The sequence below is a fragment of the Diadema setosum genome, chromosome 8 (assembly GCF_964275005.1).
Source record: "Diadema setosum chromosome 8, eeDiaSeto1, whole genome shotgun sequence".
Classification (NCBI taxonomy): domain Eukaryota; kingdom Metazoa; phylum Echinodermata; class Echinoidea; order Diadematoida; family Diadematidae; genus Diadema; species Diadema setosum.
In genome coordinates, this window is record NC_092692.1 from 36,545,222 (window position 1) to 36,563,387 (window position 18,166).

The 18,166-nt window shown below is 41.5% G+C and overlaps 1 protein-coding gene across 1 annotated transcript in view; it reads right to left on the minus strand.

Moving 5' to 3' along the window:
* LOC140231401 (uncharacterized) overlaps positions 1 to 18,166 on the minus strand; it is a 166,191-nt gene that overhangs the window by 24,296 nt on the left and 123,729 nt on the right. Inside the window, exons 20-28 of the mRNA XM_072311526.1 lie at positions 16,911 to 17,071; positions 15,919 to 16,045; positions 14,882 to 15,067; positions 14,025 to 14,173; positions 12,135 to 12,249; positions 3,339 to 3,494; positions 1,771 to 1,919; positions 912 to 1,056; positions 123 to 335 (exon numbers count right to left, since the gene is read on the minus strand). Coding sequence (XP_072167627.1) covers positions 123 to 335; positions 912 to 1,056; positions 1,771 to 1,919; positions 3,339 to 3,494; positions 12,135 to 12,249; positions 14,025 to 14,173; positions 14,882 to 15,067; positions 15,919 to 16,045; positions 16,911 to 17,071 — 1,401 coding nt within the window. The remainder of the gene's footprint in view (positions 1 to 122; positions 336 to 911; positions 1,057 to 1,770; positions 1,920 to 3,338; positions 3,495 to 12,134; positions 12,250 to 14,024; positions 14,174 to 14,881; positions 15,068 to 15,918; positions 16,046 to 16,910; positions 17,072 to 18,166) is intronic.

The window sequence follows — 18,166 nt, forward strand, 5'->3', positions numbered from 1 at the left end:
GGTTAGAATGAAGATATAAACTGCCTGTGCTTTAGAACCTTTTTTTTTTTTAAATCATATGATTTCCTTTTTGTGTTACATGTAGTTGCAGGATTTTCGAAAGGTAACTGCAGTAACCGTACCTTCTTGACGTTGTCGAGCTGCTCGTTGAGTTGCTCCACGGCCGTGTTGTGCTTGTGGCGCAGCTCCTGGATGGTCACCTCGTGGGACTTGGTGCCTTCCTCCAGCTGCTTCTTGATCTCCTGCAGCTCGTTCTCCCGCCGGTTCCGCAGATCCTGGGCGGCGGCAGTTGAGTCAATAGAGTCCATCAGCTCCGACTTGATCGCCTCCAACTCCTGCAAGGGGGTGGGGGGGGGGGGGGGGAGTGGAAGGGGAAGGGGAAGAGGAGGGGGGCAAGACATTCCAATCAGAAATTGTTTGGTGTTTAATACAGGCTGACTAGTCGGGAAATACCAACCCCTTGGCGGGATGAGAGCTCTGTATTTCCGACTAGTGAGTGGGTGTTGTTGTGGTGGAGGGGTACATCTCAATCTCCTACGGAGAATCTGTCCGAAATTGTTATAATTTTGTTTGGTAATGTACCATACTTCCCCTGTGCATACTTGCCTTGATTAATACATACTTTTGATGCCCAATGTCACGACATATTCAACTTGTTGACATCATATTTTTGCTATCATCCATGACAAGACATACACTGTATTCAATGCTGTAGTGATGCAGCACATCACTTGAGTCCCAATATTTGCTTGTTTCCCCCCTCCTTCTACATGAATACAAGAACAGTATCAATCTCCATCTTGAATCTTATAAGCATTCTAAAAACAAAGAAAGAAGACATGAATAGGGAAAATGACAGTCCTAATGAGCCCCTGAAAACAGACGTGCCGAGACAATGGATGGTCGCTTACCTCATTCAGGTCTCGCTTGTTCTTCTCGGCTCTGGAGCGAGCCTCCCTCTCAGCCTCCAGGTCTTCCTGCAGCTCGCTCAGCTGGTTTCGCAGCTCCCGCTCCAGCTTCTGCAGCTGGTTCTTCTGGGTCATCTCCTCGTCGATGCTGTGGGAGCAGCGAACAGGGAGAGACATGATGATGATGATGACATCAGGATATGAGGAAACACAAATGCAAGCAGTTAACTGGGATGCCTTTGCCTTTTCACCCGATCATAACATACCTAATGCTCTTTGACCTTAAATGGTTAATGTATAACTCCTCACAGCAAAGGAAATACTACCACATTTTGAATTGAATTGAAGTGAATGGAATATAATGTCACTCTTCTTACCTCATACAGTTTCCACTGAAATTTCCAGGCTGAAGTTAAGAACAGAACCCAGCATTTTGACCTCATGTCAAATGACCTATGACTTCAAGGGTTTGACTTTTGACCCCATCATGTCATATGAATAACTCGTTCACTTATTTCTATCCTCCTTGCCTGAAACCAGCACTAGACACTCCAAGCTGAAGTCATGGTAGGAAAATGATATCTTTGATTAAGTTCATGAGTCCATGAGTACTTTGCCACAAAATTATTCTGCACACCAGTATCTCAAATAGTGCACCCGTGACAAGTATAAATATTTCCATCTTGAGAATCCTTTGATCTTTTTCTTTGAGGTGTGTCAAAGAACTTCACATGTATAGAGTGGTAGATGGACGAACAACTTCTAAACATGACCGGTCATGCTCTTGGCACCCTTGTGAGCCAAAGGAATAACGACACTTGCACCACAAACTTTATAAGTGTCACAAGAAGTGGATACTGACCGAGCGAGGGCAGCATTCAGCTCCTCTTCTTTCTTGGCGAGGAGGGCCCTCAGCTCCACGATCTCCTGGCGCAGTTCGTTCAGCTGCTCCCTCAGGTCGTTGGCCTCTGTGTCCAGCTTGCGCTTGTGGCGCTCCAGGTCCGAACGAATCTGAGGGAGGAGGAGGGGGAGGGAGACGGTGTGCTTCACAAACTATTTCATCTGGATGAAGGTAACAGCAAGCTCGTGTATGAACTTAGTGAGGATTTATTGTCAGACAATTACATCACACACCTCATGGACACCTGAAACATCCAGCTATTGATATGTTGATAATAATGCCATTTTTCATCAATGGGTAGATCTGGATTGACTGATGGCAGGAAAGAACTTTCAATTTACAAATGTGTATCTATTGACACAACACCTGCTACACCACATACACGTATGTAACTACTTGCTTATAAATACAATATCATGTAGGTTATACCTCTCCACTCAAGGGACATTATTGACATGTTCTCCAATATCAGAGTGTAATGGGAATCTCATATCACCTGCCACACAACATTATAATGAGCCATTCTCAACCACTGAGAGTCATTGCAATTATCATCACTTAATGGCATTTGCATTACCTTCAACTCTACTCATGCTGCTTGACTTGACTGTATTACTCCATCCATCACACACACACACACACACACACACACACACACACACACATACACATACAAATATGCTAAGCTCCTCCTCTTACTTCATTTGACACCCATCAATCATGTTTAGTCACTTCTTATCAGTCAAAATCTACCAACAAATCAATTGTCCATTGTCAGTTACCATCATCTTTATTTATCATTCTTCTACATGATATACCAAGCTGTATTCGCAGTATCTGAAAACACAATACTTTATTGATACTGCACGGTTTTCATGACACTTTCCAACTGCTCTCATCAAAATTTCATCATCAGTGAGCTCATTACTCTTTTCTAATAAACTTAATGTCAGTCTTAAAGTCAGTGTGGGCTAAACATTCATTCTGCATTTTCTTCATCACCATCATCATCATACCTATGCATCAGCATCATCACCACCACCATCATCATCACCATCATCATCATCATCATCATCATCATCACCATCATCATCATCATCATCACCACCATCATCATCATCATCATCATCATCACCATCATCACCATCATCACCATCATCATCATCATCACCACCATCATCACCATCATCATCATCATCATCATCACCACCATCATCATCACCATCATCATCATCACCATCATCATCACCATCATCATCACCATCATCATCAATCATCATCATCACCATCCTCATCATCAACATCATCATCGTCATCCTCATCATCATCCTCATCATAATCATCACCACTATGAACACCTTTATCATCATCATCGCCACCATCATATTATCATCATCACTTCTTCCTCACAGTCACTGCATCAGTATCATTCTCACTTTTATCATGGTCATCACCCCACTAAATCTCTTTCACTACCACCTTCATCCACGACATCATCATCATCATCATCATTGTTGTCGTGACGTTACCTTCTCCTCTTTGCGAATCTTGTCCTCCAGCTCACCGATGTGGGACTCGTGCCGGGCCTTCAGCTTCATCAGCCCCTTGCTCTTCTCTTCCTCCTCCGTCAGGGTGGCCACCACCTCCGCCATCTTCTCATCAACGGACTTCTTGTCTTTGCTCAGCTACGGGGTGGGGGGAAGGAGGAAGGAGTAGAGCCATATGTGCATTTATTCAAACAGGTTGTTGGCTAACTGACATGGGTAAATGTTGTTTCAGAAACACTGATATAAAGATAAGACAGCTCCACGGGGCTTAAGGTACACAACAACAATTAGGAGACATGGTGACCCAACATACTGTAACTGCACATTTCTCAAGCATCACGTAGAAAAAACAAGATGGTAAACACAAACATCCTGGATTTGACATAGACTGGGGGAAGGATGAAGAGAAATTACTGACGTATAGCAAACATTGTTGGCATTAAACCACCAATCTTTCACCTCTTCTCCATCCTCCCGCACTGCTAAATCCTTCATCTTGCCTCTCCCAGGTCGCAACTTCTCCTCCTTCTTATCGCGCGCCGTGGAGACACAGAGGCCCATGTATGCACCACCATCATATCTCCCTGTATGCAGCTCACACAACTACGCTGCCCCCGTATTGGGTTTTTTTTTTCCCCCCTCACCCGGTTTTGTTTTGCTCAGATGTGCGATCCACTACCCACTGCTTTTCATTTCCAACAAATCAGACTCTAAACCTAGCTGCAGCAAATTTCACTCTGTGGTGACCTAGAGAGGGTGAGTGGGTAAGAGAGAGAAGGGGGGGGGAGTGAGAGAGAAACGGAGATAGCCAGAAATGGAGACATACGGATATAGACAGAGCGAGAGAGGATGAGAGAATGGAAGGGAGAGAGTTGGAAAGAGCTAGAAATGAAAGCAGAGACAAATGGATGGAGTAGTAAAAGAGCAGCAGAGGGGAAGATAGAGAGAATGAATGAGTATACAGAGGAGGGATGGGAGAAAGATAGAGAAAGAGAATACACAAACAGATGGATTTAGAAGGAAAGATATAGAACAAGATGGAAGGATATGAAAAGAGACAGAGAGAGATACAAAGAGATGGAAAGAGATAGAATGAGATGGAAGGAGAAAGAGACTGAGATAGATAGAGATAGATAGAGATAGATAGAGATAGATAGAGATAGATAGAGATAGAGATAGAGATAGAGATAGATAGAGATAGATAGAGACAGAGATAGATAGAGATAGAGATAGAGATTGAGATAGAAAGAGATAGAGATTGAGATAGAAAGAGATAGAGATAGAGATAGATAGAGATAGAGATAGATAGAGATAGAGATACAATATGTAGATAGAGATAGAGATAGATAGAGATAGAGATAGATAGAGATAGGTAGAGATAGGTAGAGATAGGTAGAGATAGATAGAGATAGGTAGAGATAGATAGAGATAGATAGAGATAGAGATAGATAGAGATTGAGCTAGAAAGAGATTTATAGAGACAGAGATAGAGATACATGTAGATAGAGATATATAGAGATAGAAAGAGATAGACAGATATAGATAGAAAGATAGAGATAGATAGAGATAGAGATAGAAAGAGATAGAAAGGGACAGATGTAGAAAAAGATAGAAAGACAGGGAAAGAGATGGAAAGAAGGGGTAAGAGTGCAGGGCAAGAGGAGAGAGAGAGAGAGTGCAAGAGAGTGCATGAGAGTGGAGAGAGAGAGTGCCCAAATTGGAGCCTAATTTGGATACAGAAGGCACCGCAATTATTGGGGGAAAAAGTACATGATACCCATTTACCCGGCCAGGATTGATAAATTTTTACCCCCTGCATACACCTGCGGGGCTCATCTATCTAGTTTGGTTCTCTGATGCTGAATTTACAAACCTGTTTACTTTTACATCTTTATCAACTTTGAAGGAACTGAAGATCATCGATAAGACCAATTTATTCCACATCTTATATCCCTTAATGAAGGGATAAAAACCACCTTCCAAATAACACTGCAGCGATAAACTTGCGCATGATATTACGTCACCGACTTGATTCACAATGCATTATCCCATCATTACTTTTATTGGCATTTACATTGCGCTCATCAGTGCATGATTTTCATGTCAAAAGTGCCGTAAATTATTCTGGCACACACGCGTTATGGCGCGATATTGCTGGACTAGGCTAAGCACGCAGGAAATCTAGTTCATATGTTATCATAGACTTTAGAAGATGCCTGCTTGTCTATTCATAAATTAAAGTAACAAATGATAATAGCTCTAATATGCAAGGGCATAATATGTACACAGATGCAAAAGCTCAAGTCATAGATAACATGGTGTCTAAAGATTAGCACAGTATTAAACTGAAAGAAACACACCATTCTGAATCAATGTTCCCATATAATCAATATCACACTTACACAGGTCTTGAAAGACAAAGTTATACACATCATAAACTCTAAAGTGACTGCAAAGCAATGTACACATGTCAAATGAATACAAAATACAGTAAATATCTGCATTGTATTAGGTGCTAGAGTGGCAACACCCCCCCCCCCAAAAAAAACAAAAAACAAAAACAAAAACAAAAACAAAAACAAAAAAGCACACCAAAAATGCACAATTTCATTCCAGGACAGATCTAGCATCATAATCAATATGTCATTGACATGGCCTCCAATAACATTTCAGCGTCCAATTCTGATGGCCATCCTCCAGGCAAATAGGAACCTAATGGCCAAATATTACGGCAAATTGCTTTCCAGCGCAGAGACATGCCTCTGAATGCGTGGCATTCAAATACAGATAATGCGCAAATTCAATTATGACTGCGTGGATGTGCTGCGACCTTGAATTTGTTATTACACTTCTGAAGCCAGGGTGAAAAAAGAGTAGGGGATTGAGGAGGGGTAATATTTATCTCACCTGGTCACAAATCAAATATGAAGGGAAACTTGTACACAGTAATTTGTAAAAATGGAATGCAACAATGTTTCTTAATGCAAGTACATTGTAACATCCTCATACATCCATAGCCCAACACACTCATTTCTGTTTAACACAAGTTTCTTCTCTGACTTTCAAACTAGTGTGTTGTCAATTAGTTTCTTCCATGCGCACACGTAAAGTAACCCTCTTTATGCCCTGTATATATTTACAATGAATATTGCAATGATTAAACTTCACATGTTCCACCTCATCTTTGTACCTTCCAATGTGCATTATGTCTTGGTAGCTTGACAGGATGTATATTTGAGGAGTTTTAACAGAGACTTGCTCTGAACTTTCACAAATTGATGTTCAACATATAAAAAGGGTAGCATGCTAGAGTTCTTTACCCTCTTGCTGTTTGAAAATGGAAACAGACTGAAGTGCCAATTAACACACTATACTGGAATATGAACGATAACACTTGCATTCCTGACAGGTCTCTAAATTTGCGTGCTCATACTCAACTCGTCTCCTTAGCAGAAATGCCACAGAAACGGCAGCTAACAGGGCATCCCATATAATCCGCTCTGAGAAGGACATTGAGAGGAGCTACAGTTGCTGCTCTTTTTGTCTCTTTTCGCTTCAGTCCGGGCCGGAGAGATAATCCCTCGTCCATTTACCTGGCACTCACGTTGCTCTGGTAATAGATCTCAAGCGCAGCGGGTTCCATTTGCTGCCGACTTGCGAAGAAAACATGGCGAGGTAGTTGTGGACAACATTGTTTCTGAGCACAGGTAGTCATTCTCCCTCGCTGACCATCCACTTCACATTCTTTGCTCCAGAAAGGGTAGTGACACATGCAGTGCTTTCTAGGCACCTATGGGATCTGATGGAGGGCACTTTAGTCCATCATGGTACGAAGTCTCTTTGGACTTTACAACCTGCGTACATCTTCAGCAATTCCCCAAATACATCCATATCAAAACTCGACTCTGGTATCATACACGATGCCCATTTTCACAATGACTTCTTCGAAGCATTCGAGGAGCACTTTTAAGAGAGTATCATCATATCGCAGGGCCTGATGAAATAATAATAACAGTTTCCACTCAAGGCTCACATCAATACACATACCCACACATCTAATCTTTATGCACGTCCACTTCAAAGCGACAGATGTCACAGCATAGTCTAGTGTAGCCTCACTTCAAGCCCCTTGAGAATGCCTGCACGTGGTTACTGACACTTGCTTGTACATCCCCGACGGGCAGACATCTGCCGGGCAGGCATAACAGCTTCATTCCCCGGGAGTAAAAATTGCGCCAGCAATAACAAATTTCAATAACCACGGCTCTGTCTCTCTCACTATCTCCCTCCCTCTCTTCTTTTTTTCTCTTTCCATTCCTCCCACTTCAGGATATGAGATGTCCTACTGATGCTTTTCTCCTCAATTTCACTCGCCAGATCTGCATCACCTTTGCTGCCGGTGGAATGATCCCCCTCCTCCACCCCATCCCCCCCCCCCCCCACATCCAGGCGGCAATCTCCACGGGAACCGATTTGCTATCAATCAGGCAATCAGATCCCTTCTGTTTCTTCATTTGTCGTCTGCAGTTTGCATCACGCTAGCTTTCACAGCTGTGCTCTCCAATATTGTCACTGTTTTCTCATAAGCACCCAGACCTGTGCGGGGGTTTACGAGATGCCCACACTCTCTCTTTCCTTGCCTCTAGATAAACCAGAACGAGAGCAGACTACGATCCCTATGAGCAGCCCAGAAGCATATTATACCTGAATTTGACCACGCTATTCTCTTTCACTCCCCATGTTCACACACATAAGGAAAAAAAATACAAGAAAATTTCATTCTACAGAGCTTGAACTCCCAATAACCTTTAAAGTATGATGTTCATAAGTTGCAAATGTCTTCCTCTGTCCTCTGCTCATATTGAAATGATTGCAATATTGCCCTAGGAGAACAGCTAAGAAATCAACTTAATGCTGCTGGCTGGTATAGAGTAAACAGTAAACAGTAAACAGGCACTATTCACTTTCAATAAAAATGCAGGGATATTCTTATCAAATCAAAATCTATCAAGGCCGATATCTGATAACACACAAAAAGCTCTCAATGGAGTTCATCATGAATCTATCTACTCATTTGGACATCTAAATCTATATCATTGTTTCTTTTTCACTGCTGTGCTAGAAGCCTTCCATTAATCTGCAATTCTCCTACCATTCCCTCCCTTTTTTTCCGAACAATTTTCAGGGCAGCTAGACCCTCTCTCTCTCTCATCATATTCTCATCAGATTTACAAGCAGTTTGTACAGAGGAAATATAAACAAGTCGTGAATCACTGACTTCTAGCAGCCAATCCCAACCCCAGTTTCATTATGACCCGATTCCCAGCTTCGTGTGGGATGGAGGACTCATTTGAATAAGACTGCTCTATCATTCCCCAGAGCTACACATTGTACCAAATACATCTCACCACAGGATTACTGTACACTACTTACAGTGTGCTTACAAACTACAACTGCATGAAGAGGTTTGGCAGGTAGTTTTCATTACACTGCGCTTCACTGAATTCCACTGAAACACTGAATGAAGCTGAACATGAGCACTCGGCAAACACCTTCCAATGGCAACTTCATTTTGAGAATCTTTGTGTCATTAAACGCTGTACATACAAGGATGCCCATCATTAGATAAAAATTATGACTACTGTGATGATGGTTCATCTCTGACACAATGTCGTGCTCACACATCACGATATCTTGTCTGATTTGCTATGGTCTTGCTTTACAGCCTGAATCAAATTAGGAGTAGATATAGGTTTTCATGAATAAATCTTTTCATGTATTCATTCATACTCATTCATAACAATCATACTTTTCATCTTTAAAAAGATGGTTAATCATTTGATGTGCCTAACTGCAAAGGTTTTTCAACAATATAAACATGTGTATGTATACATAGAAGTAAAGGTACAATATACAAATATGTTTACATACTGTTTACTATATCATCCGCTAAAACATGACATAACTCAAAACTGATGAGGAGAAATTTCAAATGAGAAGGTCTCAACATAATACGAGGAAGGCAAATACTCTATGATATTCAGTTCATGGATTTGAGTTTGTCGGTGCTACAGACCAACGATTTTTCACACAATTTTGCCATTCATTGTACCATCATTCAATTTCACTACATTCATAGATCATCTTTTAAGATACAGATCATGCCTCTGATATCGTCAGTGATACAAAATGGATAAATTTCCTCAAATAGTCATTTTTAGGACACATGCATGACCTTTACAGGGCAATTTCTTCTCTTATTTTACACAAAATTGATTGTTTTCACAAACTTCTTTTCTTACAGAGCAGCAAAGAACACTCAATGAGCATCATGCTTATGTAATATTCTTTTCATTATCTCATTACTTTCACATCATTAACGGAACACAGTTGAACAGCTAAATTTCACAAACACTGAAGTCAATGATGCATCAAATTCTGTAAACAAAATTTAAAAAAAAAAGGAATCAACTATAATCTGTAAAAAGAAAAAAAGCTGACTAAATCAAGTCTATTCAGATGCATGTGGGTCCACTGATGTCTCTTTGTGCAACTTAGCATCAAGGAGATTTACGAACTTGCAATTCACCAATACATTTCTGCATGATTGTTGCTAATTTTGTTTGATGCCCTCTTAGTTACCATCTATAACACATTTGTACTAAGTAGACAAATGTACTGTGCTCACTTTTGCCAGTAATAAAACTAATTTGGGTTGGCTTTTTTTGCGTGTTTGTGTGTTTGTTTGTTGTTTGTTTGTTTTTTCAAGGGGAATGAGAAGTGCGTCCAGTAATTTCATACATGGCTCACACACATATCACTTGCCATCAAGCTTCATATGCTTTCCGACACCCACTCGATTCAAATGTGACACAAACTGATATCTACTAGATTGAAATCACGCCAAGTTAACATTGACACTCCCATGTGCAAGAAACTGGTGATACTTAAACTGATGTGACATACAATGTATTTTACAATTCTGGCCTTCTGTCAACATTTTGAACCCTCTGCACTTCTTGTATGCATGAAAGAATTATCGTATATCACAAAAACATACATTTTAGTTGCCACATCACCAGTACACAAGCAGATGGTTTCCATTTCATTTTGAAAGTTTGCATTATCTACACCAAAATTTGTCACCAGAGTACCTGTGTGATTAACAATGCTGCATTTGCATAAACATGTCTACACACACACAAGTTTATGACAAAGAGGCATAATGGCTTGGAAAGCACCCATTGCAGTCCCACTTCTGCTGACATTACTTCCTAATCGTTCTCCAAGTGGAGACTAAATACCAGGTTAGAAATGGCAGGACAATCTTTACACTTCAGTTGTGAACAGAAACACTCTTTGTAGCTAGATGACAAAGTCAATCATTCATATTATCAGGAATGCCCTTATTTTGAAATATATGATCATGTATATTTTTTTGAGCATGCCATCATAAACATACAACTACTCAGATCCATTTAAAGATAGGGATAAAACAAGCTATTGTTTGTTGCGACTGTCCAAAGTACTACGTTGACCAACCATGTGACATTCTGATCCAAGAAATGAGGGAGAGGCTTGCCCCTCCCACTCCCCCCCCCTCCCAAAAAAAAAAAAAATTACAATATATAAACTTGTTACATAAAAATTCATAACAAGTATGATACCACAAATAAAATTATATAATGGATCACTTCTGACATTTCTGCAACTTCTACTCATGCTCAAGTAATATCATCCGCTTCTAAAACACTGTGATCTTTTTTCTTAATAGATTACATGACTCTTGCATACAAACACTACGTGTGCTTTAAAATTTAAGACATAAAGTTCACATCTCGTAGAAAAAAAGCAAAGAAAAACTGTAACAAGAAGGACTTCGCCCCTCTGTCACAGAGACAGGCAAAACGGCAGAAACAGAAAACAAAAGTACAAATAACAATCGACATGAAAGGCAGTGACATACCTGATAATGAAATTTTTAGGGACACATAATAACGACTGAATATTATGTAAAACAGTGTAAAATAAGACCTGAGGACAATAAATGAAAACACCTGGAAAGATATGGAAGAATAAAGTAATATACAAGGACAGAAGAATGAAAAAAGGGCGAAAGATATATGAGATATAAGAGATGTCCATGGTGGCTCGCAAGGGATTAAAGCCAAAACATAGTTCTCAGGAGGGCTTCAAAATTCATCTTCCACCACTTGGAATTTGCTTGCAATACATTGGAAGGGTCTACAAAAAAAAACTTTCACACACCTGGCTGATGTGCCTTTCCCAGGAAGATGAGGTGTTTCAGAGTATTTCGAGATCAAAGGTGTACGATAATTTTGATCGTACGCATACAACTTTCATTCTAGAGGAACATTCCACATTCGTTCGATCGTGCCCCTAGCAATCGTATTTTCCAACAAGCTCTGTGCAATTCACTCTAGCGCGTAAGACTGGTGAGTGCCGCATTGTTGCACAATTTGCTGATTATCGATAATCGAGTATGAAATATTACATAGCAAACACGATCAGGAATGCCCTGAGACTGTCATACTTCCAGCAAACCTTTTGGGCTAACACTTCACATTTCTGTCGGTACCAAACGGAAGTCGTGTTATTTCTAATACATAGGGGTACATTTCAGCGCAAAAAAATTGACAATTTTGCTGGGATACATGAGAACTAATATGTTTTCACTTTAAACACAAAGGAACAGCATGCATTTGGATCGGTCGAAAACTTTGAACTTTGACCTTTGACATGGGGGCAGAGCCTCACCTTGCCATGAGAGTCTTCGATCATAGCCAAGTCCTCCTCCAGTTTCTTGATCCTCGCATCAGACTGCACCTTCTCCAGCTGAATCTTCTGTCGGGACGCTTCTTCCTCTTCCAACCTGTAGAGGGCGACAGACAAATCATTATTGCATGTGGGAATGATTGAATGGATGCATAATCATACATTATATGACGATGAAAGCCTTCAGAGCGTTTCGGCAAAATGCACAACTGTACAGCTGATGATAACTTACTCGAGTTCTTGATAAGACAACGTGAGAAATGTTCTGGAAGTTAATTTGTTATGTTCATATTTTTTTTTTTTTTTACCTTCGTGATATTCTTGCGCATATCTATCTGCAGCTTCCAATCAATTCACCGGCAGCCTTTGAAACATTGGCTGCGAGTTGTACCAGACGTTTGGGAATAGCACCGTGTGAATTTTCTGTTTTTTATAATGCCTAATATAAAGAATGTTATCTGCAAGTATGTACACACACACACCCACACACATATCTAACTCGCTACATCTCTCCAGTAAATGTACGACATGTGCGTAACACTAAAACCACTGTATATTACATAAATGTGATGACTGCTGCACTACTATACTCAAAACTATACAAACTGTGGATTTATCCACAGGACGGAACTTTGGAATGGCAAGTTTTCAAATAAAAGAGTCCCCTAATGTTCTTTTCAAAGAAAGCACTTGTACAGCTTGTTCATTTTGAAGATACCTTTGGTCCAGACCTTTCACATGATGTTCTATTGGGGGATTCCCCAGTTTACCACAGGCAGATATGGATTTCTGCACGACATCCACAAGAGCCACACAACTTGCTCACTACAATGAATCAAGGTTCGTGAAATCTCGTTCATGGTGAAGATCAACTTCCTGGATAATAGCACTCTGGCTGACATATGAAATGGAGAAGTAATTTCTCAATGACATTCGTAACAATATGCATAAACTGCTGGCTATGATCCATCCATACACTTCCTAAATGCTTGTGCACTTCTTGGAGTGGTGCATTTTTGTTGTTTTATCTTGTTCCCCCTCCACCTTCCCCCACCCACCATCAAATCACCACATTTCTCAGATGAGCTTCCCGTCACCATGGAGATGGGTCCTCCACCCGAGAGCACCTGCATCCACCCCTCTCCTCCTCCTCCTCCTCTTCTCATCCTACAATACTCACAGCTCCTGCACCCCCATCCCGCACCTCTCCTCCTTCTACAATACTCATTGCTCCTGCATCCCTCCTTCCCCCTCCTCCTCTCCTCCTACAATACTCACAGCTCCTGCACCCCCATCCCGCACCTCTCCTCCTTCTACAACACTCATTGCTCCTGCATCCCCCTTCCCCCTCCTCCTCTCCTCCTGCAATACTCACAGCTCCTGCACCCCCATCCCGCACCTCTCCTAATTCTACAATACTCATTGCCCCTGCATGCCCCCTTCCCCCTCCTCCTCTCCTCCTACAATACTCACTGCTCCTGCACCCCCATCCCGCACCTCTCCTCCTTCTACAATACTCATTGCTCCTCCATCCCCCCTTCCCCCTCCTCCTCTCCTCCTACAATACTCATAGCTCCTGCACCCCCATCCCGCACCTCTCCTCCTTCTACAACACTCACTGCTCCTGCATCCCCCCTTCCCCCTCCTCCTCTCCTCCTACAATACTCACAGCTCCTGCACCCCCATCCCGCACCTCTCCTCCTTCTACAACACTCACTGCTCCTGCATCCCCCCTTCCCCCTCCTCCTCTCCTCCTACAATACTCACAGCTCCTGCATCCCCCCTTCCCCCTCCTCCTCTCCTTCTACAATACTCATTGCTCCTGCATCCACCCCTCTCCTCCTCCTCCTCCTCTCCTCCTACAATACTCACTGCTCCTCTAGGTCCGTGATGTTCTGCTGGAGCCTCTTCTGCTCGGTGCTCAGGTTCATGTTCTTGTCCTCCTCCTCCTCGATGCGGGCCTCCAGGTCGTGGAGGATCTCCTCCAGCTCCTGCTTCTTGGCCGCCAGCTTCACTCGCATCTGGGCGGGGCAGGCAGAGTGGAAGACGTCATGGAAGGAGACAGAAATAGATAGTGAGTTTTTACGCTGCACGTATGATGAGGCAATGGACGAGAATCTTGATTCTAAACATCTCCCACGTGCCATTCATGTGATGCATTGGTACATACTTCACTACTGCTACTACCACAAGGCAATTGGGAAGGCAGTACACCCTCCTTTTGATTAATCTCACTTTTCATCAAATAGCTCATTTTTCGTGGTTTACAGCCCAGTATCTATTTTTGGCAGCCTGACTAGAGCAGTCTGAAATTTACAAAATCAAGTTTGGGGACATTTTCCCAGATCATGTAAAATCATGAAATCATTAACACCTGAACCTAGTTTCATCTTATAGCTGGATGCACCATATAAACTGTAATACTAAACATACTCATCAAAACTAAACTGCTATGAATATTTCACATACTGACCCTTGCCAAAAAGTTCCGCAAACTAAGCATTAGATCCACAGGGTTCAAATGGTCAATAGGCTAATGAAATATAATCGTATTTCTTCAACATTTAGACTTTTCAAAGCTCCATGAAAAAAAAGAAAAAAAAAAGAAGCAAAACTTATCATCATCTTTCTCCCGCTTTTCCTTGAGAATCTTGGGAATGTTTTAGCTCCTTCAAATCTCTATCCTCCTGCCCCATCCCGTTTCCGTTCCCATGGCAACGACCACTCACCTCCTCTGCCTCCTGACTGAGCTCCGCCTCCGCCTGAAGCTGCTCCGCCAGGATACTCTTCTCCTCGATGACCTGCTGGTACTTGCGCTCCATATCCGTGTAGTCCTTCTCTGTCATCTCCAGCTTGTCGCGGATCTTGCGCAGCTCGTCCTCGCGCTGCTGCATCTCCTCGTCTTGGCGGGTGACCTATGGAGGGGCAGCGAAAGGGAGAAAAAAGGGAAAGGAAAGGTGAAGAGGTCAAAGGTCATCTCAGCGTGCATCCAAATAGGAGAGGAAACCATCAAACGAATTCAACATTTTTGGTGGATGACAAGTACAAAAGAGGAGGGAAAGACGCGCAGTTTAAAATGGAATACTTGTAGAGAATTTGTAGTATTCACAAATTTCATGCCGTAGCTCATAAGAGCATCGGTCTGACACAAAAAATGTCTGCATGAACATTATCTGACCCCATTTACCCTACCAGCAATCAACATTACAAGTAATTTTCTGTAAACACTTTCCCCATATTGCATACCTGCCAACATTTCAAGATGAAATATCTTACTCGTGGATTGCAAAAATCTTATTTTATATGCAAACTGAAGTTAAAAATCTTACTTTCGGTCAAATCTTCAGAAAATACACATGAAAGGTATATCTAAATATTTTTTAAAAATCTGATTTCTCTGACAGAAAATCCGATTTTGCTATTTTTAACGTAAAAAATCTTACTGAATCTGATAAAATCTTACTAGTTGGCAAGTATGCATATTGATCTATGCTACCACAGACAGATAAAGTCGTCTTCTACCTATAAAGGCACTCATGAATTGTTTCTGTAATATGATTACTCCGATGACATTCATTCGCTTTTTTTTCACAAAGTATGCTGCAAATAAAAAAGGAAGTAAAAAAATTCCACCGACTCGGTGCCCACACATGATCAACAATCCTACCAAAGGATTCACGGTGCTACGGCAACAAGAGATTGGCACCGTGGCAACAAGAGATCGGCACCGTGGCAACAAGAGATTGGCATCAGACATGATACTTACATTGAGGAGGGGCTTGACTTTGGTGAAGAGACGCCACCACTGCCAGTTGCGTAGCTTAAGGTACGCCAGGCAGTTGCGCTGGATGATGCGGATAGCACTGAGCTGCTGGATGCGTTTCTGGTAGTTCCTGTTTCAGGGAGGGAGAACGGTGATATAGGTCAGCTTGTTCTTATATTCCACACCTCTCAAGTATGCTGAATATGAGGTATGTTTCACTGTATCGTTGTTGTTATTGTTGGATTTGTGCGTGTGTGTGTGAATTTTGCAGGCAGCTGATATTTGTAAAATTAAGAATTCATGAAAGTATTGTTTCCCTTGGCACAATTTTGCTTTTTCTCATCTCCACAATGGGAAATCGCTACTATTTTTCCCCAAAACAGAAAGCGTTTATTTCTTGCTCTTTCACTGTGGTTCAAGATAACCAATTCAACCACTCGCAGAATCCATACCGTCTAACTCTCTGCTTGCCACATTAATTATCCATCCATAGTTATACATGCATGCATGGAATTAGTGCACACTTGACATATTGGCACAGAAAGGATGAAAGAATTCTGCACAAAACTATGGCAATTTACTTCTAAGTTCATTCTAGAACTGAGAACTTTAGCCAAACAAATATAAGAGTTTACTTGCATTCACACTGGCAAACTTCTTTGGGATATTAATCAAGGTGAAAGTTTATAGGGACCATAAGGATTAGGCATATCACTTTAGCAATGCATGTGGTTTGCAGGGGCATGGTATGATTGTCTTTGGGGCTAAAGTCCATTTCCAAAAATTTATATTTGTAACATGTCCAGTGATATTCCAGAAAAAAAGAAACAAAAATGTATACAACTGTACAACTGTATGTACATGGGAAAATAAAAGCAGACAGTATAAACACAAACACACACACACACACACATATACATGACACAATGTAAATAATGGTAGTACAATAAGACATTATGATTTTAATAGATAGACAGACAGACATGTGGACAAACCTCCTGGAAATGACTCCACGGCAGTGGGCCTGGAAGCGGATGATGATGTCAGTGAGCTTCAGGTCCCTTTCCTCCTCCAGATGGGCCAGGACTCCGGCACGGAAGAAGATCTTGCTCTGCCCAAGGCGGAAGAGACTCGGATCCAGGTCCAAGGCTTTGATCTGTGAGAAGAAAATTGTTTGGTTCCTCAGCCACAAGCCTGATGGTAGAGAGTATCGACTATGCACACATTCTCATCCTCCTTATCATCCTTATCATTATCATCTACCACTGTGATCCTTGTTCTCCTGATATTTATTGATGCTTCCCTCATCCTCATCATCATCATCATCATCATCATCATCATCATCATCATCATCATCATCATCACAGTCATCCCTCATTGTTTAACATGATACTCAGGGCCTTCACCCGAGACTGCTTGCAGAATCTCCCAGGAAAACCACATGCACAGAAATTACAGGGAGGAGCTTCAGCACTAATCTGCTCAGGGTATTGAATTCAATATCTTCATCAATACCACAATCATCATCAGCAGCAGCAGCATTAGCACTATCTTCATTGTCACCATCCTAACTGATTCATCATGTTATACACTGAGAACTGAACTTCATCACAGCTCTACCAAGCAACTATTCTGTCGTTTGAATATCTACTGAACACTTACTGAAATCATGACAGATTCTCTTTGGGCTATCTACCCATCATCATCAGCATCATCATTATCATCTTGCTGAAATCATGATAAATCTTCTGGTTATCTAACCATCATCACTATCACCATCATCATCTTAATAAAATTACAGTTGAACCTCTCGTATCCGGACAAGTCGGGACCGGGGCTCATCCGGATAAGGGATTTGGCCGGATACGGGAGACTCAATGCTTTATACATGTACATATACATACACATGTACTGATGTAGCCCATTGTAGTACAATTTGTACATGTAGTAATGCGTATACTGCAACCTTTTCATTGTTACACTCAGTAAGAGACCCCAAAATAGAGGTTCGTGTTTGCAAGAATGAAATCATTTTCTTTTATTAATTCTTGGAATGATTTACCTAAATAATTATTAAGAAATGTATCAAGTAGATCTTGAAAATAAACCGTACTCGGCAAAGTCGACTGTAAGTCGCCATTGTTAGATTGAGTTGGGAATCCCCCTTTCCTCCCGTGATTATTTAAAAAAATCACGGCGAGATTGCGTCCGTATCATAGAGAGATCCGGATAAAGGGAGGCCGGATAAGAG